Consider the following 13,469-nt stretch of genomic DNA (forward strand, 5'->3'; position numbering starts at 1 on the left):
TGTGGTGGGTGAACTGCGTATAAGAAGTGTTACAACTAGCAACTCACTGCCCTAGCTGCCCAGGACTTCCCACTCTTCCCTAGAACTTCCAGAAATGGGGAGACCTGGTTGCCTTTAATCGTAAAATTCCACAGTTAGAGATTTCATATAAAAACATCTTGTTACAGTTAGCCTTGTTCCCGACACGCTTCCAGCTCTGAGCCCCCAGGTGTGGGTAATGTCTTGGCTTTGAAAACCAGCCAAGCTCTTAACTCCTGAAAGGAGCACTGTGTGCCACCCACACCCAGCCAGCCACCTTCCTGGGAGACCTAACTCAACCTCCTACAGTGGGGGAGGAGGGGTCTAAAGTTCCTCAAACCGGAAAAAAAGCAGTTGTCTTCGAATCAGCTCTGACTCATGGCAGCCCCACGTGTGTATCAGAGTGGAACCACGCTCCACAGGATTTTCGATAGCTGATTTTTCAGAAGGAGATCGCCAGGCCTTTCTTCAGACATACCTCTAGAGACAAGTCCAGCGTGTTAACTGCTTGTACCACCCAGGGACTCCGGAGTCCCTTCAGCAGGAGTAAAACATGAAAAGCAATAGACGTTAATCCTCTGACCCTCCCCAGTGGCCAGATTGCTTTGTTTAGGTGCTGACACTATGGGCTGGACACAGAGAGGTGAGCAGGTGAAGGGTGGGCTTTGTTATATTTAACCTGCTCCTGTCCTCTTCAGTCCCACACATCAGCAGTGTGATCCAGGTTTCCTCCCCAGGATTCAGGGTCTAGTCCTGGAACAGAGTGATTGCCCCCTCCTGATCAGCAAATGGCTGTGGGAGTGAGGGGCAGATTTTTTTACTATTACGACTTCTTTCTGTTTCAGCTTGATCTTGCTGCTCAGCCCTTGGAAAGTGTTAAGATGTGAGTGTGTAGGGTCTTTCCTGAGTCTGGGTCTTTCTGGGGGGCCCTATTTGCAACCCTCAGGGAAGCGTTAGTGGAGCCTATTGGCTTTTTTGTTGCCCCATCTTCACTCTGAGCCTGACTGACCTGCCCCGACCCCCAGCACACACACATGCACGCACACACACACGTCTCCTCCTCTGTACTGGGGGTAGGGAAGATTTACCTGGAGATGTGGGTGGCCCCCTGCAGCAGCTAAGACTCTCTAGAGCTTTCTATTCTGTTCCCCCTCTGGGCGGGCCGCTGACTGGTAAACACAGACAGCGAACCTCAGGAGAAGGCGATGAGCGAAGGCAGCCTCTCTAAATCCGTTTACAGTACATGCAAATCATGTTTTCAAATATTTACAAAGTCTCCGCCGGCATTACATCACTGTTTATAGCTGTTTGATTGTTTTTTATGACTCAGGCCCAGTAAAGCCAAGCAGCATAACTCCCGAGAGGGGAGCCGGGCGTAATTGGGAAAGCGCTCCCACAATAAGCCGAGCGCTGACCACTGACCACGTGGCGGGGAATTATTAATGGGCTGCTTGGTGGTGGTTGTTTGCACCAGAGAATGTGGTGTCTTCCAGCTTGCAGGTCATTGTAGTGAGAATCAGGGCTCCCCAACATGTGAGCGTGGAGCCCAGAATAGCTGGGTGGCCCAACGCAGGTGCAGGAGTAGCATCTCGTACAGATTTTGTGTCTGTTTGTCTGGGGAGCCCATTCGAAAATTCTAATGGAAATGACTCGAATGATTGGGGTTTTGTGCTTGTCCTCAGATTCCAGTCCATTTGGTAAAAACTGCACTGAGTTTGTAAAAAGAACTATCATCAGTTCCTATCACAGGGCAGGAGAGGGAAGGACCAGGAGTCCTTATCTAGGAAAATCAGAAAAGGACCAGCCCCCACTGATTCTCCAGTGATTCTGTTCTAGCAATCAGCGATGAGCGGTGCGTAGAGCACAAGAGGGCGCACTCTGGCCCCATGCTCCTTGTCTGTTCCTCCCTTCCTGCATCTTGAATGGAAATGCAAGTCTGTGTAAATGGTCTCGGGAATCCCTGGATGGCACAAACGATTCACATGCTCGCCTGCTAACCAGAAGTTTGGAGGTTCAAGTTCACTCAGAGGCACCTTGAAAAAGCAACCATTGAAAACCCTATGGAGCACAGTTTTGCTCTACACACGTAGGGTACCATGAGCTGGAATTGACTGGACAGCACCTGGATTATGAGTGTTCTTGAGAGGCAGTGTGCTGTAGAGGTTGAAGGCATGGACCCTGAAGCCACCGTGCCTGTCTTCAAACCCCCTCTGCCGTTTATCAGCTGCGTGACCTTGAGCACAGTACTTAAGCTCTTTCAGCATCAAATGGGTTAATCCGTAAACTCTTAAGCCAGTGCCTTGCCTGTAGTAGCTCGGGAAATGTTTGCTGTTGTTATTACTCAGCAATGTGACTTATATTTTCAAGGCCAGTGCTTGAAGCAAAGTTAGGTGCCATAGAGTCGGTTCCAACTCACAGCAACGCTGTGTACAACAGAATGAAATGCTGCCTGGTCCTGCGCCATCCTCACAACCGTTGCTGTGCTCGAGCCCATTGTTGCAGCCACTGTGTCAGTACACCTCGATGAGGATCTTCATCTTTTTCACTCACCTTGCACTTTACCAATCATGATGTCCTTGTCCAGGGACTCATTCCTCCTGATAACGCGTCCAAAGCACGTTAGACAAAGTCTCACCATCTCTGCTTTTAAGGAGCATATGGCTGTACTTCTTCCAAGACAGATTTGTTCATTCTTGTGGCAGTCCATGGTGTATCCAATACTCTTCACCAACACCATAATTCAAAGGCATCAATTCTTCTTTAGTCTTCCTTATTCACTGTCCAGCTTTCCCATGCATATGAGGCAATTGAAAATACTATGGCTTGAGTCAGGCGCACCTTAGTCCTCAAAGTGGCATTCTTGCTTTTCGACACTTTTGCCCAAGGCAGTGCGTTGTCTGATTTCTTGACTGCTGCTTCCCTGGGTGTTTATTGTGGATCCAAGTAAAATGAAATCCTTGATAACTTTAGTCTTTCCTCTGTTTATCATGATGTTGCTTATTGGTCCAGTTGTGAGGATTTTCGTTTTCTTTGTGTTGAGGTGTAATCCATACTGAAGGCTGTGGTCTTTGATCTTCATCAGTAAATCCTTCAAGTCCTCTTCACTTTCAGAGAGCAAGGTGTGTCATCTACATATCGCAGGTTGTTGATGAGTCTTCCTCCAATTTTGAAGCAAAGTTCTTTATATAGTCCAGCCTCTCAGATTATTTGTTCAACATACAGATTGAATAAGAATAATGAAAGGATACAACCCTGATGCACACTATTCCTGGTTTTAAATCACATATTACCCTCTTGGTCTATGTACATGTTCCCCATAAGCAATTAATTTTTCCGAAATTCCCATTCTTTGCAATGTTATCCATAATTTTGTATGTTCTGCACGGATGAATGCCTTTGCACAGTCCATAAAACACAAGTAAACGTCTTGCTGGTGTTCTCTGCTTTCAGCCCAGGTCCATCTGATACCAGCAGTGGTGTCCCTTGATCCATGTCCCTGTCTGAATTGGCTTGAGCTTCTGGCAGCTCCCTGTCAATGTCATGCTGCAACCACTTTTGAATGATCTTCAGCAAAACTTTACTTGTGTGTGATGTTAGTGATACTGTTTGATAATTTCCTCGTTCTGTTGTATCACCTTTGTTTGGAATAAGCACAAGTATGGATCTCTTCCAGTCGCTTGGCCAGGAAGCTGTCTTCCAAATTTCTTTCTTTTTTTTTTTTATTGTGCTTTAGATGAAAGTTTACAGAGCAAATTAGTTTCTCATTAAACAATTAATACCCATATTATTTGGTGTCATTGGTTGTCAACCCTGCGATGTGTCAACGCTCTCCCCTTCTCAACCTTGGGTTCCCCATTTCCATTCATCCAGCTTTTCTGTCCCCTCCTGCCCTCTCGTCCTTGCGCCTGGGCTGATGTGCCCATTAAGTCTCATACACATGGTTGAGCTACATGTATTATTGTTTGTTTTATGGGTCTGTCTAATCTTTGGCTGAAGGATAACCGCAGGAGTGACTTCAGTACTAAGTTAAAAGGATGTCTGGGGGCCATACTGTTGGGGTTCTAAAATTCTTGACGTAGAAGAGCGAGCACCTCCAAAGTGCTGCATCCATTTGTTGAAGCATCTCAATTGGTGTTCCATCAATTCCTGAAGGCTTGTTTTTTGCCAGTGCCGTCAGTGCAGCTTGGGCTTCTTCCTTCAGTACCATCAGTTCTTGATCATGTGGTACCTCCTGAAATGGTTGAACTTCGACCAATTCTTTTTGGTACAGTGACTCTGTGTATTCTTTCCATCATCTTTTGATGCTTACTGCATCGTTCAATATTTTCCCCATAGAATCCCTCAATATAGCAACTCAGGGCTTGAATTTTTTCTTCAGTTTTTTCAGCTTGAGAAATGCTGAGTGCTTTCTTCCCTCTTGGCTTTCTAACTCCAGGTTTTTGCACATTTCATTATAATACTCTACTTTGTGTTCTTGAGCCACTCTTTGAATTCTTCTGTTCAGCTCTTTTACTTCACCATTTCTTCCCTTCACTTTAGCTACTCTACGTTCAAGAACAAGTTTCAGAGTCTCTGACATCCATTTTGTTTTTTTCTTTCTTTCCTGTTTTTTTAATAGCCTTTTGCTTTCTTCATGTATGACGTCTTTGATGTCATTCCACAACTCTTCTGGTCTTCTGTCATTAGTGTTCAATGCATCAAATCTATTCCTGAGATGGTCTGTTCTTGAGTTGTGTTTTGAGTGCCTTCCAACCTGGGCGGGGGGGGGGTTCATCTTCTGGCACTATACCAGACAGTGTTCCACTGCTATTCATAAGGTTTTCACTGGCCAGTTTTTTCAGAAATAGACTGCCAGACCGTTTTTCGTGGTCTGTCTTAGTCTGGAAGCTCAGCTGAAACGTGTCCACCATGGGTGACCCTGCTGGTATTTGAAATACTAATGGCATAGCTTCCAGCATCACAGCAACATGCAAGCCGCCACAGTACAACAAAGTGACAGACAAGTGGGGTGAAACAAAGTTGCGGGATTTTAAGGCTTTGCCAACCATGGATAATTGAGGAGATGTCCTGGCTCAGTGTTCTGTGAAAAAAGGTGGCCTCTTGGGGCTCTCAGAGCACCAGAGGGCTCTTAGGACGACACACATGGCAGGCCTGTGAGGCACCCAATCCCTGGGAGCCACAGCCCACACTGCACAAGGACCTATTCCTTAAATCTCTAGAAACAAGTACGCAACGATAATCAGCTTCTGGGAGTCCTGGGTGGTCCAGACAGTTCAGCGCAGGGCTACTAACCAAAAGGTTGGGGGTTTAAACCTCAGAAGATAGGCCTGGTGATCTGATTCTAAAAGGCCACAGCCATGAAAACCCTGTGGAGCACAGTGCTACTCTGCACACATGGGCTTGCCATGAGTCAGGGCTGACTCACCATGTCTGGGCTGGTTTTGGTAAGCAACTTCTGGGCGGGTGATGGAACTCAAATTGGATCTTCCTTGAGTGAGAATTAAGGGGCTGCTGCTGCTTATTAGGCCCGCGGGAACCAGAGGCACATCTAGGGAGGGATGGGGCAGGCCGCCAAAGCCGTCACCACCTGCTGCATGACACAGTCACTCGGGTTCCAGGGTGTGAGCTCTCCTCCTCTCCCCAGGAGCATCCCGGTGGTGCAGACGCTGCGGGCCACTGCACTGACCAGCGCCTGTGCAGACCACTCGGACAAGCGTGTGGTCTACCTGGAGCACGTGGTGGCCCAGATCTCCCTGTCACACCCGCGCCGAGGGGACCTTCAGATCCACCTCATCTCCCCCGCAGGAACCAAGTCCCAACTTTTGGCAAAGAGGTAAGGCAGACTGGGCCGGGAGGGTGGAGCTGGGCTCTTGGGGACCCGAGGGTCTCGCTGCTTCTGCCAGCAGCAGCTTCTCGGTGGAGACACTCACTGGTGGACCCCACACACCTGGAAAATAGCACCCTGAAACCTCACCTTCAGAACAGTCGGGTCCATTTGTCCTCTGGAAAACTTTAGTGTTCAGGCAGAACTGAGGAAAGGGTTTTGTTGTTAAGCAGAGAGATATGTGGATTTCTGGGTATGATGTAATTGCTTTTAGATGTGCATTTAAGGTAATTTTTAGTCATATTCATTTGAAATTTTAAGTGAGCCCCTCTGCCATAAGCGTTATTTTATGTACTTTATCTCTTGGAGTTTCTGCTGCCCAGTAGTTGATTGCACTGTAGACGCTGAAATGGGTGAGAGGCTCGGTCCTGTGGAGGACGTCTGTCTGGGGTGGGAGGAGGAAAAGGCAGCTCAGAGGCAGTTCTGGCCCAAATCCTTGAACTGTCCCCACGTTTAGGTGAAGCCCTCAGAAACCCGGGATTCTGCACCTTCCCACACGATGTGTGGAAGGCCATGGAATCACTTCTCCAGCAAACTTAGGAACAAGAGGAAATGCTTTGATACGTTTATTAGAACTTGCAGATAATCACCATGGTCTTTGCCTGAGCTTGGAGGGGAGTGGGGTTAGCTTTATTAGAACTTGCAGATAATCACCATGGTCTTTGCCTGAGCTTGGAGGGGAGTGGGGTTAGCAGGGAGCGTGGAGGGAGAGCTGGGGCCCCTCTGTCTTCTCCTTCCAGCTGACAGGCACAGAGAAAAAGGAAGGTTTTGCAGACAAATCAGCATTTCCAGCTCCTCCTGAAAAACGAAAAAAACTGGCAGCCTTGAGCCCATATCCCTCTGCCCCCATGGTCAGGAGTCATCTGAGCAGAGGGGACCAGGCCTGCCCTGTCCACAGGCTGTGTCCCACCACCCCGTTTGCCCACCTTGGACCAGTTTACCTCTCTTCGGGCACCTGCCTGGCGCTGCGAGCCTTCTCTGGACTGTAGGGAGCTGAGGCAGCCCACACAGTGGGGGCGAGTAAAAGCTGCCAGAATAGGCCAGGAGGGTTGCCCCTTTTCTTACCCCTCCCCCCACTTTGCATCGAACAGAGGGGTTGACTGGCAGCAGTGGAAGGGTAGACGTGGGCCTTTGTCCCAAGGAGTGGGAGCTGTGCTGTGCCACATACCCACCCAGCCTCCCAGGTCCCACAGCCCATCTTCTTTTCAGCCAGAAGGGTCAGCAGGCAGTGGCCCCAGCTACAGGCTTATCCTTGCTGCCCCTGTGAATTGACCCTGAGATGTGGTTTCCTGAGACTCAGGGCCTGGCTGCCCAGCTCAGCCCCAGAGGCTCCCCTCTGGGAGGGCACACGGCACGGGGCACCACCCTCCTGAAGGTCATCTGGCCAGCGGAGACCAGTGCAAGGGCTTGAAGCAGAGGTGACCAGCTGCAGAGTTAGACTATTTTGCTCCCAGTTTCTTTCTTTTTTTTTTCGATTGGAATTTTTAGAGATTTCATACAAAAGTCTAAATTTCTAGTGTGAATTGAAAAATTAGAAGTTCTTGCAGTGCTGGGCCCTCATTTTCTGTATGAGTGCAAGGCTGGAGCTGAGCAGAGGGGCATCAGCTCCAGTGCGCTCCACGCCTGCTGCCCATCCTCCACCAGTACCAAGGTGGAGACAGGGTCTGTTTGTCACCGCGCTGAAGTTGCCAGTTTACCCCAGACTGGGCACACACCTGGAGCCATCCGCATCTGTGACCTGGTTCAGAGGCCAGAGCTGGCAGCAGGCACCACATGGTGGCCTGGCAAGAGCCCCAAGAGAGGCTGCAAGGCTGGGGTCGGTGGTGCCCAGAGGACATTGGCTTTGGGGCCCAAGACTTGAGCCCACACCCCTACTCCCTCACTTCTCAGCTGGGACGGTCTTATTATTCATCTATAAAAATTAGAAATGTTGTAAGAGCTAAATGTGGTGATAAAGATGAAAATGCTTGGCACTGGCCCTGGCATGGGCAGCTGGCTGCCCTTCCTGTCCTGCTTACACTTGTCCACCTGGTCAGCAAGAACTTCCTGGAGCCACACCATCCCACCCTACTCCCGTCCTCTCCCCAGTTCTCCTCGGCTTCCTTCCCTTCTAACTTCTGCCTTTCTATCCCAGCCCAGTGTTTGAGCCCTGGTGAAGGCTGAGAGCAGGCTGTGCTGGGTTCATTTGGAACAACCATGTGCTAGGTGGTGCTATACCTGTGCTCCCAAGGGCTGAAAACATGCCCTGAGGCCACATGGCAGTCACCCAAGCCTTGGGAATTTGTTTCCAGGTCTGATTTTGTGATAATATCATGGGTTTGTGTTTTAGTATCTATTGCTTTCCACTTTATTTCACAGGTTGCCAGATATTTTCAATAAGAACAGCCTGACGTTCCTTAAGCATCTCAGCGCTTAAAAGACAGTTTGTTCTTGTTCTTTCCCCGGTGTTTGGCTTCAGTTTGGTGTTATGCGTGAAAACCAGCCTTGAGCTTTGCAGTTTCTTAGAAGAGAGTACAGCTCCCCCGATATTGTCCATACAAAGAATGCTCATTTGATAAACATGTTTAAACGGCAGATACTCAGCAAACTCCCAAGCCAGAAATTTGATTTGTTGTACCACATAAAGCTTATGTATTTGAATTTCTGTTGAACAATAAAAAGCCCCTTCCTCCATTTTAAAATTTCTATTCCGAAATAGTTGGAAAATTAGACTATGAAGAAAGAGTAAGAGAAGAAGCTGGAATAGTTTCTTCTAAGGAGAGAGGACCGAGAAGGGGGCTGAGTGTTGGAAGACCGAGGGTGTCATTAGTTACTTCCTGTTTCTCCTACTAACCAAACACAGAAAAATGACGATGCTGACGCCCCAGGGACTTGTGGGTAGGGTCAGGAAAGACCTTCCAGTCTGGAAAGACAAAGGGAACTTCATTGGAACCTGCAAGGGGGGTTTTGCTGGGAAGGGAGGGAAGCTCCTTCTCCTCCTCCCCCAAAGCACTGCACCCAAGGTGTCTCCTGAAAGCTGGGCGAGCCTCCCAAAGGCACTGAAAAACAACTGAGTCTGTTATCAGCTGGCTTCTTCCTGAGCTCCACTGTCAAAGCCTATTCATCCCTAAAGAACAGGGGACAAAACTTCCCACAAGTTTGAGTAGTTGTTCATTTTTCCATATGTGTACCTCACGGAGAACACTGCACAAGAGCCGGCTCTAAGACAAATGTGAAAGTTACAGTCAGTCCACAAACAAGCATTTTAAAGACTTCCTTTGTAAAGGCCATTGGGTTTAAATGGAAGGGCCGTCCAGCTGCCTCTATCTGCTTCTGTGCATCCAGGCGCTGGGGCTGTGAGCCTATAGCGTCGTTCCTGAGGTAGGAAGGGACCAAACACCCCTGTAAAATTGGGGCAGGAGGGAAAGGATTCATCTGGGACCTCATAGACACCTGCTGGTGATGGAAAGAGCACAGGACAAGGAGTCAGAATGTCCCCAAGTGAGTTCCATCTCAGCTGGCTACTGGCCTTTGGGCCTGCAGCAAGCCACTCAACTTAGAATCTATAAATTAGGAAGGGAGGGCAAAGACCATCGTTTACCAAGTCCCTATGTTACACGGAAACCCTGGTGGCATAGTGGTTAATCCCTACAGCTGCTAACCAAAGGGTTGGCCGTTCGAATCCACCAGGTGCTCCTTGGAAACTCTATGGGGCAGTTCTACCCTGTCTTATAGGGTCGCCATGAGTCGGAGTTGACTCAACAGCGCTGGGTTTGGTTTTTGGTCTATGTCACACTGGGTGTGTGTCATGCCTGCCATCCTCTTGGGATGTTTGGGAGATTCCAGGAGATAACAGAGGTGAAGCTCTGGTGTATCAGGCTGTTGTGATCCATGGTAGAAAACAAGAGTTTGAAACAATCAGCGTTTAAACAACATTTTCTCGCTCATATCAGCTAAGGGCCAGGTACCTTCCTCCCCTGCTCTCTCCCGCTGCCACCCTTGCAGTACGCCTTGCCCATTGGTACAGTCACCTAGGGGAAAATTTGAATGCAGAAGAGCACCACCCCAGGCAGCCCCCACCCGCCTCCCATTTCAGGCCCTCATTTTCTGTTGCCACATCTCTAATTCCAGATTGCTGGATCATTCCAATGAAGGGTTTACAAACTGGGAATTCATGACCGTCCACTGCTGGGGAGAAAAGGCTGAAGGGGAATGGACCCTGGAAATCCAAGACATACCATCCCAGGTCCGCAACCCGGAGAAGCAAGGTCAGTGACTCTCAGGAATCTCGTGACAAAAATTTACCAGACACAGTTGTTGTTGTTGTTAGGTGCCATTGGGTTAGTTTCAACTCGTAATGGCCCTGTGTACAACAGAGTGAAACACTGCCCAGTCCTGCACCATCCTCATAATTGTTGCTATATTGGAGTGCATCATTGCAGCCACTGTGTCAATCCATGTCATCGAGGGTCTTCCTCTTTTTTGCTGACCCTCTGCCTTACTAAGCATGATGTCCTTCTCCAGTGACTGGTCCCTCCTGATAACATGTCCGAAGTTTGTGAGAAGAAGTCTTACCATCATCGCTTCCAAGGAGCACTCTGGCTATACTTCTTCCAAGACAGACTTGTTCATTCTTCTGGCAGTCCGTGGTATATTCAGTATTCTTTGCCTACCCCATAATTCAAAGGCGTTAATTCTTCTTTGGTCTTCCTTATTTATTGCCCAGCTTTTGCATGCTTATGAGGCAACTGAAAATACCATGGCTTGGGTCAGAAGCACCTTAGTTGTCAAAATGACATCTTTGCTTTTTAATACTTTAGAGAGATCTTATGCAGCAGATATTCCCAATGCAGAGGAGCCCTGGTGACACAGTGGCTAAGCGCTCGGCTGTGAACCAAAAGGTCGGCAATTCAAACGCACCAGCCACTCTGCAGGAGAAAGATGTGGCAATCTTCGTTCGTAAAGATTGTTGTTGTTAGGTGCCATTGAGTCAGTTCCAACTCATAGCGACCCCACATACAACAGAATGAAACACTGCCCGGTCCTGTGCCATCCTCACAATTGTTGTTATACTTAAGCCCACTGAGGCAACCATTGTGTCAATCCATCTCATTGAGGGTCTTCTTCTTTTTCACTGACTGTAAAGATTACAGCCTTGGAAACCCTGTGGGGCAGTTCTCCTCTGTCATATGGGGTCGCTATGAGTCGGAATTGACTCTATGGCAATGAGTTTGGTTTTTTGGTTTGAAGTGGTTGAACATCAACTAATTTTTTTTTTTTTGGTACAGGACTGCGTATTCCTTCCATCTTCTTTAGATGCCTCCTGTATCATTTAATATTTTGCCCATAGAATCCTTCAATATTGCAGTTCGAGGCTTGATTTTTTTTCTTCAGTTCTTTCAGCTTGAGAAATGCCAAGCGTGTTCTTCTTTTTGGTTTTCTAATTCCAGGTCTTTGCTTATGTCACTGAAATACTTTACTTTGTCATCTGGAGCTGCCCTTTAGAATCTTCTGTTCAACTCTTACTTCATCATTTTTTCCATTTGCTTTAGCTGCTGTGTATTCAAGAGCAACTTTCAGAGTCTTCTGGCATCCATTTCGATCTTTTCTTTCTTTCCTGTCTTTTTAGTGACCTTTTGCTTTCTTCATATATGACGTCCTTGGTGTTATCCCATAAGTCATCTGGTCTTCGGCCATTAGCATTCAATGCATCAAATCTGTTCTTGAGATGGTCTCTAAATTCAGGTGGGATATACTCAAGGTTGTACGTTGGCTCTCATGGACTTGTTTTAATTTTCTTCAGCTTCAACTTGAACTTGCGTATGAGCACGTGATAGTCTGTTCTGCAGTCAGTCCCTGGCCTTGTTCTGACTGATGATATTGAGCTTCTCCATCATTTCTTTCCACAAAAGTACACAGAAACACAGTAGTTAAATAAAAATTTTGGCGTTTTTTTTTTAATGGTGGTAAAATTCACCTACCATAAAATTCAGTATTTTAATCATTTTATACTGTACAATCCAGTGACTTTTAGTACATTCAGAGTGCCTAGCAACCATTGCTGCTATCTAATTCTAGAACATTTTCATCACTCTCAAAGGGAAACCCTGTGCTTATTAGTAGTCATTCCTCATTCTTCCTTCCTCCAGTCCCTGGCACCCACTAATCTACTTTCTGTCTCTATGGATTTGCCTGTTCTTGATGTTTCATATAAATAGAATTACGTGTGGCTTTTTGTGTCTGGCTTTTTTCACTTAGCATAATGTTTTCAAGATTCATCCATGTTATAGCACGTATCAGCATTTCATTCTTTTTACTGCCAAATGATATTCCATGATATGGATATACCACATTCTGTTTACCTGTTCATCAGCTGACAGACATTTGGATTGTTTCCACTTTTTGGCTGTTAAGACTAATGCTGTTGTGAACATCCAGGTACAAGTTTTGTATGGACATATGTTCCCAGTTTTCTTGGGTGTATACCTAGAAGTGGACTACTCGGTCATATGGTAATTCTGTGTTTAATTTTTTGAGGAACTCTTGCCAGGTTGTTAAAGCCAGAGTCTGTGGCTCTGAAGGGCTGAGGACTCTCTCCAGGGGCCACATGGTACTATAGTTAAGACTGTGGGCTCTGGGGCTGGACAACCTGGGGTGGATGCTGCTCCTACTCTTACCGACACCTGTGACCTTGGGCGAGTCACTTAGCCTCTCTCTGGACCTTGTCTAGAAAATGGAGTGATCACGGTGCCCGAATTGCAGGGTCGTTTCGGGATGGAATCAGTTCATGCAGGCAGGGTGCTGAGAGTGGTCCCAGCTCACACAATGCTTGACAGCACCCCTTCTAGAAGCACCCTCCGCACTCTGCTGCAGCATGCCCATGCGATGGGCCTCTCCCACCTTACCAGCTGCTCCTCCCAGGTCTCCTTCACCGACCCTTTGCTTACACTCCTAATCTTGGCAGGCCTCTGTCTTGGTTCCCACCTGGTGCTCTTGTCCAGCCAGGACACTGACTACCTTGTACCTGCTGGTGGTGCCCAAACCCCACCTCTACCTGCCTCTCGTGCACGCTGAACTGCTCGCCAGCCACCTCCTCAGCTTCTGCACATGGAGCTTAACAGGCTTCTCATGCCTCATGCATCTCAGACAGAACTCCCAAACGGCCACTCTCCAGTGTTCCCCATTTTGTAAATAGCCCCATTCTCCTCAGGTGATTGGCCACAGCCCAAGAGTCACCCTTCAGCTCTTCCCTCTCTGCTCCCTCACATCTGCCTTCAGAACAGATCTCCATCTGTCCACTTGTCTGTGTTCCACTGCCCCAGTCATGCATACCTCCCTTCAGTTCCTCAATCGTGCCCCAATCTTACCTGCCCCAGGGCCTTTGTATCTGCTCTGCCCTCCACCAGGAACGCTGTACCCCAGACTGCCTGTGGGTGCTCCTTCTCATTATACAGGTTTTAGCTCAAGCATCACCTCCTGGGGAGGTCTTAGCTGAGGATCTGGGATAGATGTCCTACCTGCCCTCTATCCCAGGTTATTTCTGCAAAAACAGTGAGGCCGGGCATGAGAACAGGGAGGGAGAAAAGTT

At 47.9% G+C, this 13,469-nt stretch overlaps 1 protein-coding gene across 1 annotated transcript in view; it reads left to right on the forward strand.

Annotated features, from left to right (window-relative positions):
* Positions 1-13,469, forward strand: part of PCSK6 (proprotein convertase subtilisin/kexin type 6) — a 267,283-nt gene that overhangs the window by 172,059 nt on the left and 81,755 nt on the right. The window contains exons 12-13 of the mRNA XM_064296238.1: positions 5,663-5,851; positions 10,013-10,149. Coding sequence (XP_064152308.1) covers positions 5,663-5,851; positions 10,013-10,149 — 326 coding nt within the window. The remainder of the gene's footprint in view (positions 1-5,662; positions 5,852-10,012; positions 10,150-13,469) is intronic.

This window comes from Loxodonta africana, chromosome 13, assembly GCF_030014295.1.
Source record: "Loxodonta africana isolate mLoxAfr1 chromosome 13, mLoxAfr1.hap2, whole genome shotgun sequence".
Taxonomy (NCBI): domain Eukaryota; kingdom Metazoa; phylum Chordata; class Mammalia; order Proboscidea; family Elephantidae; genus Loxodonta; species Loxodonta africana.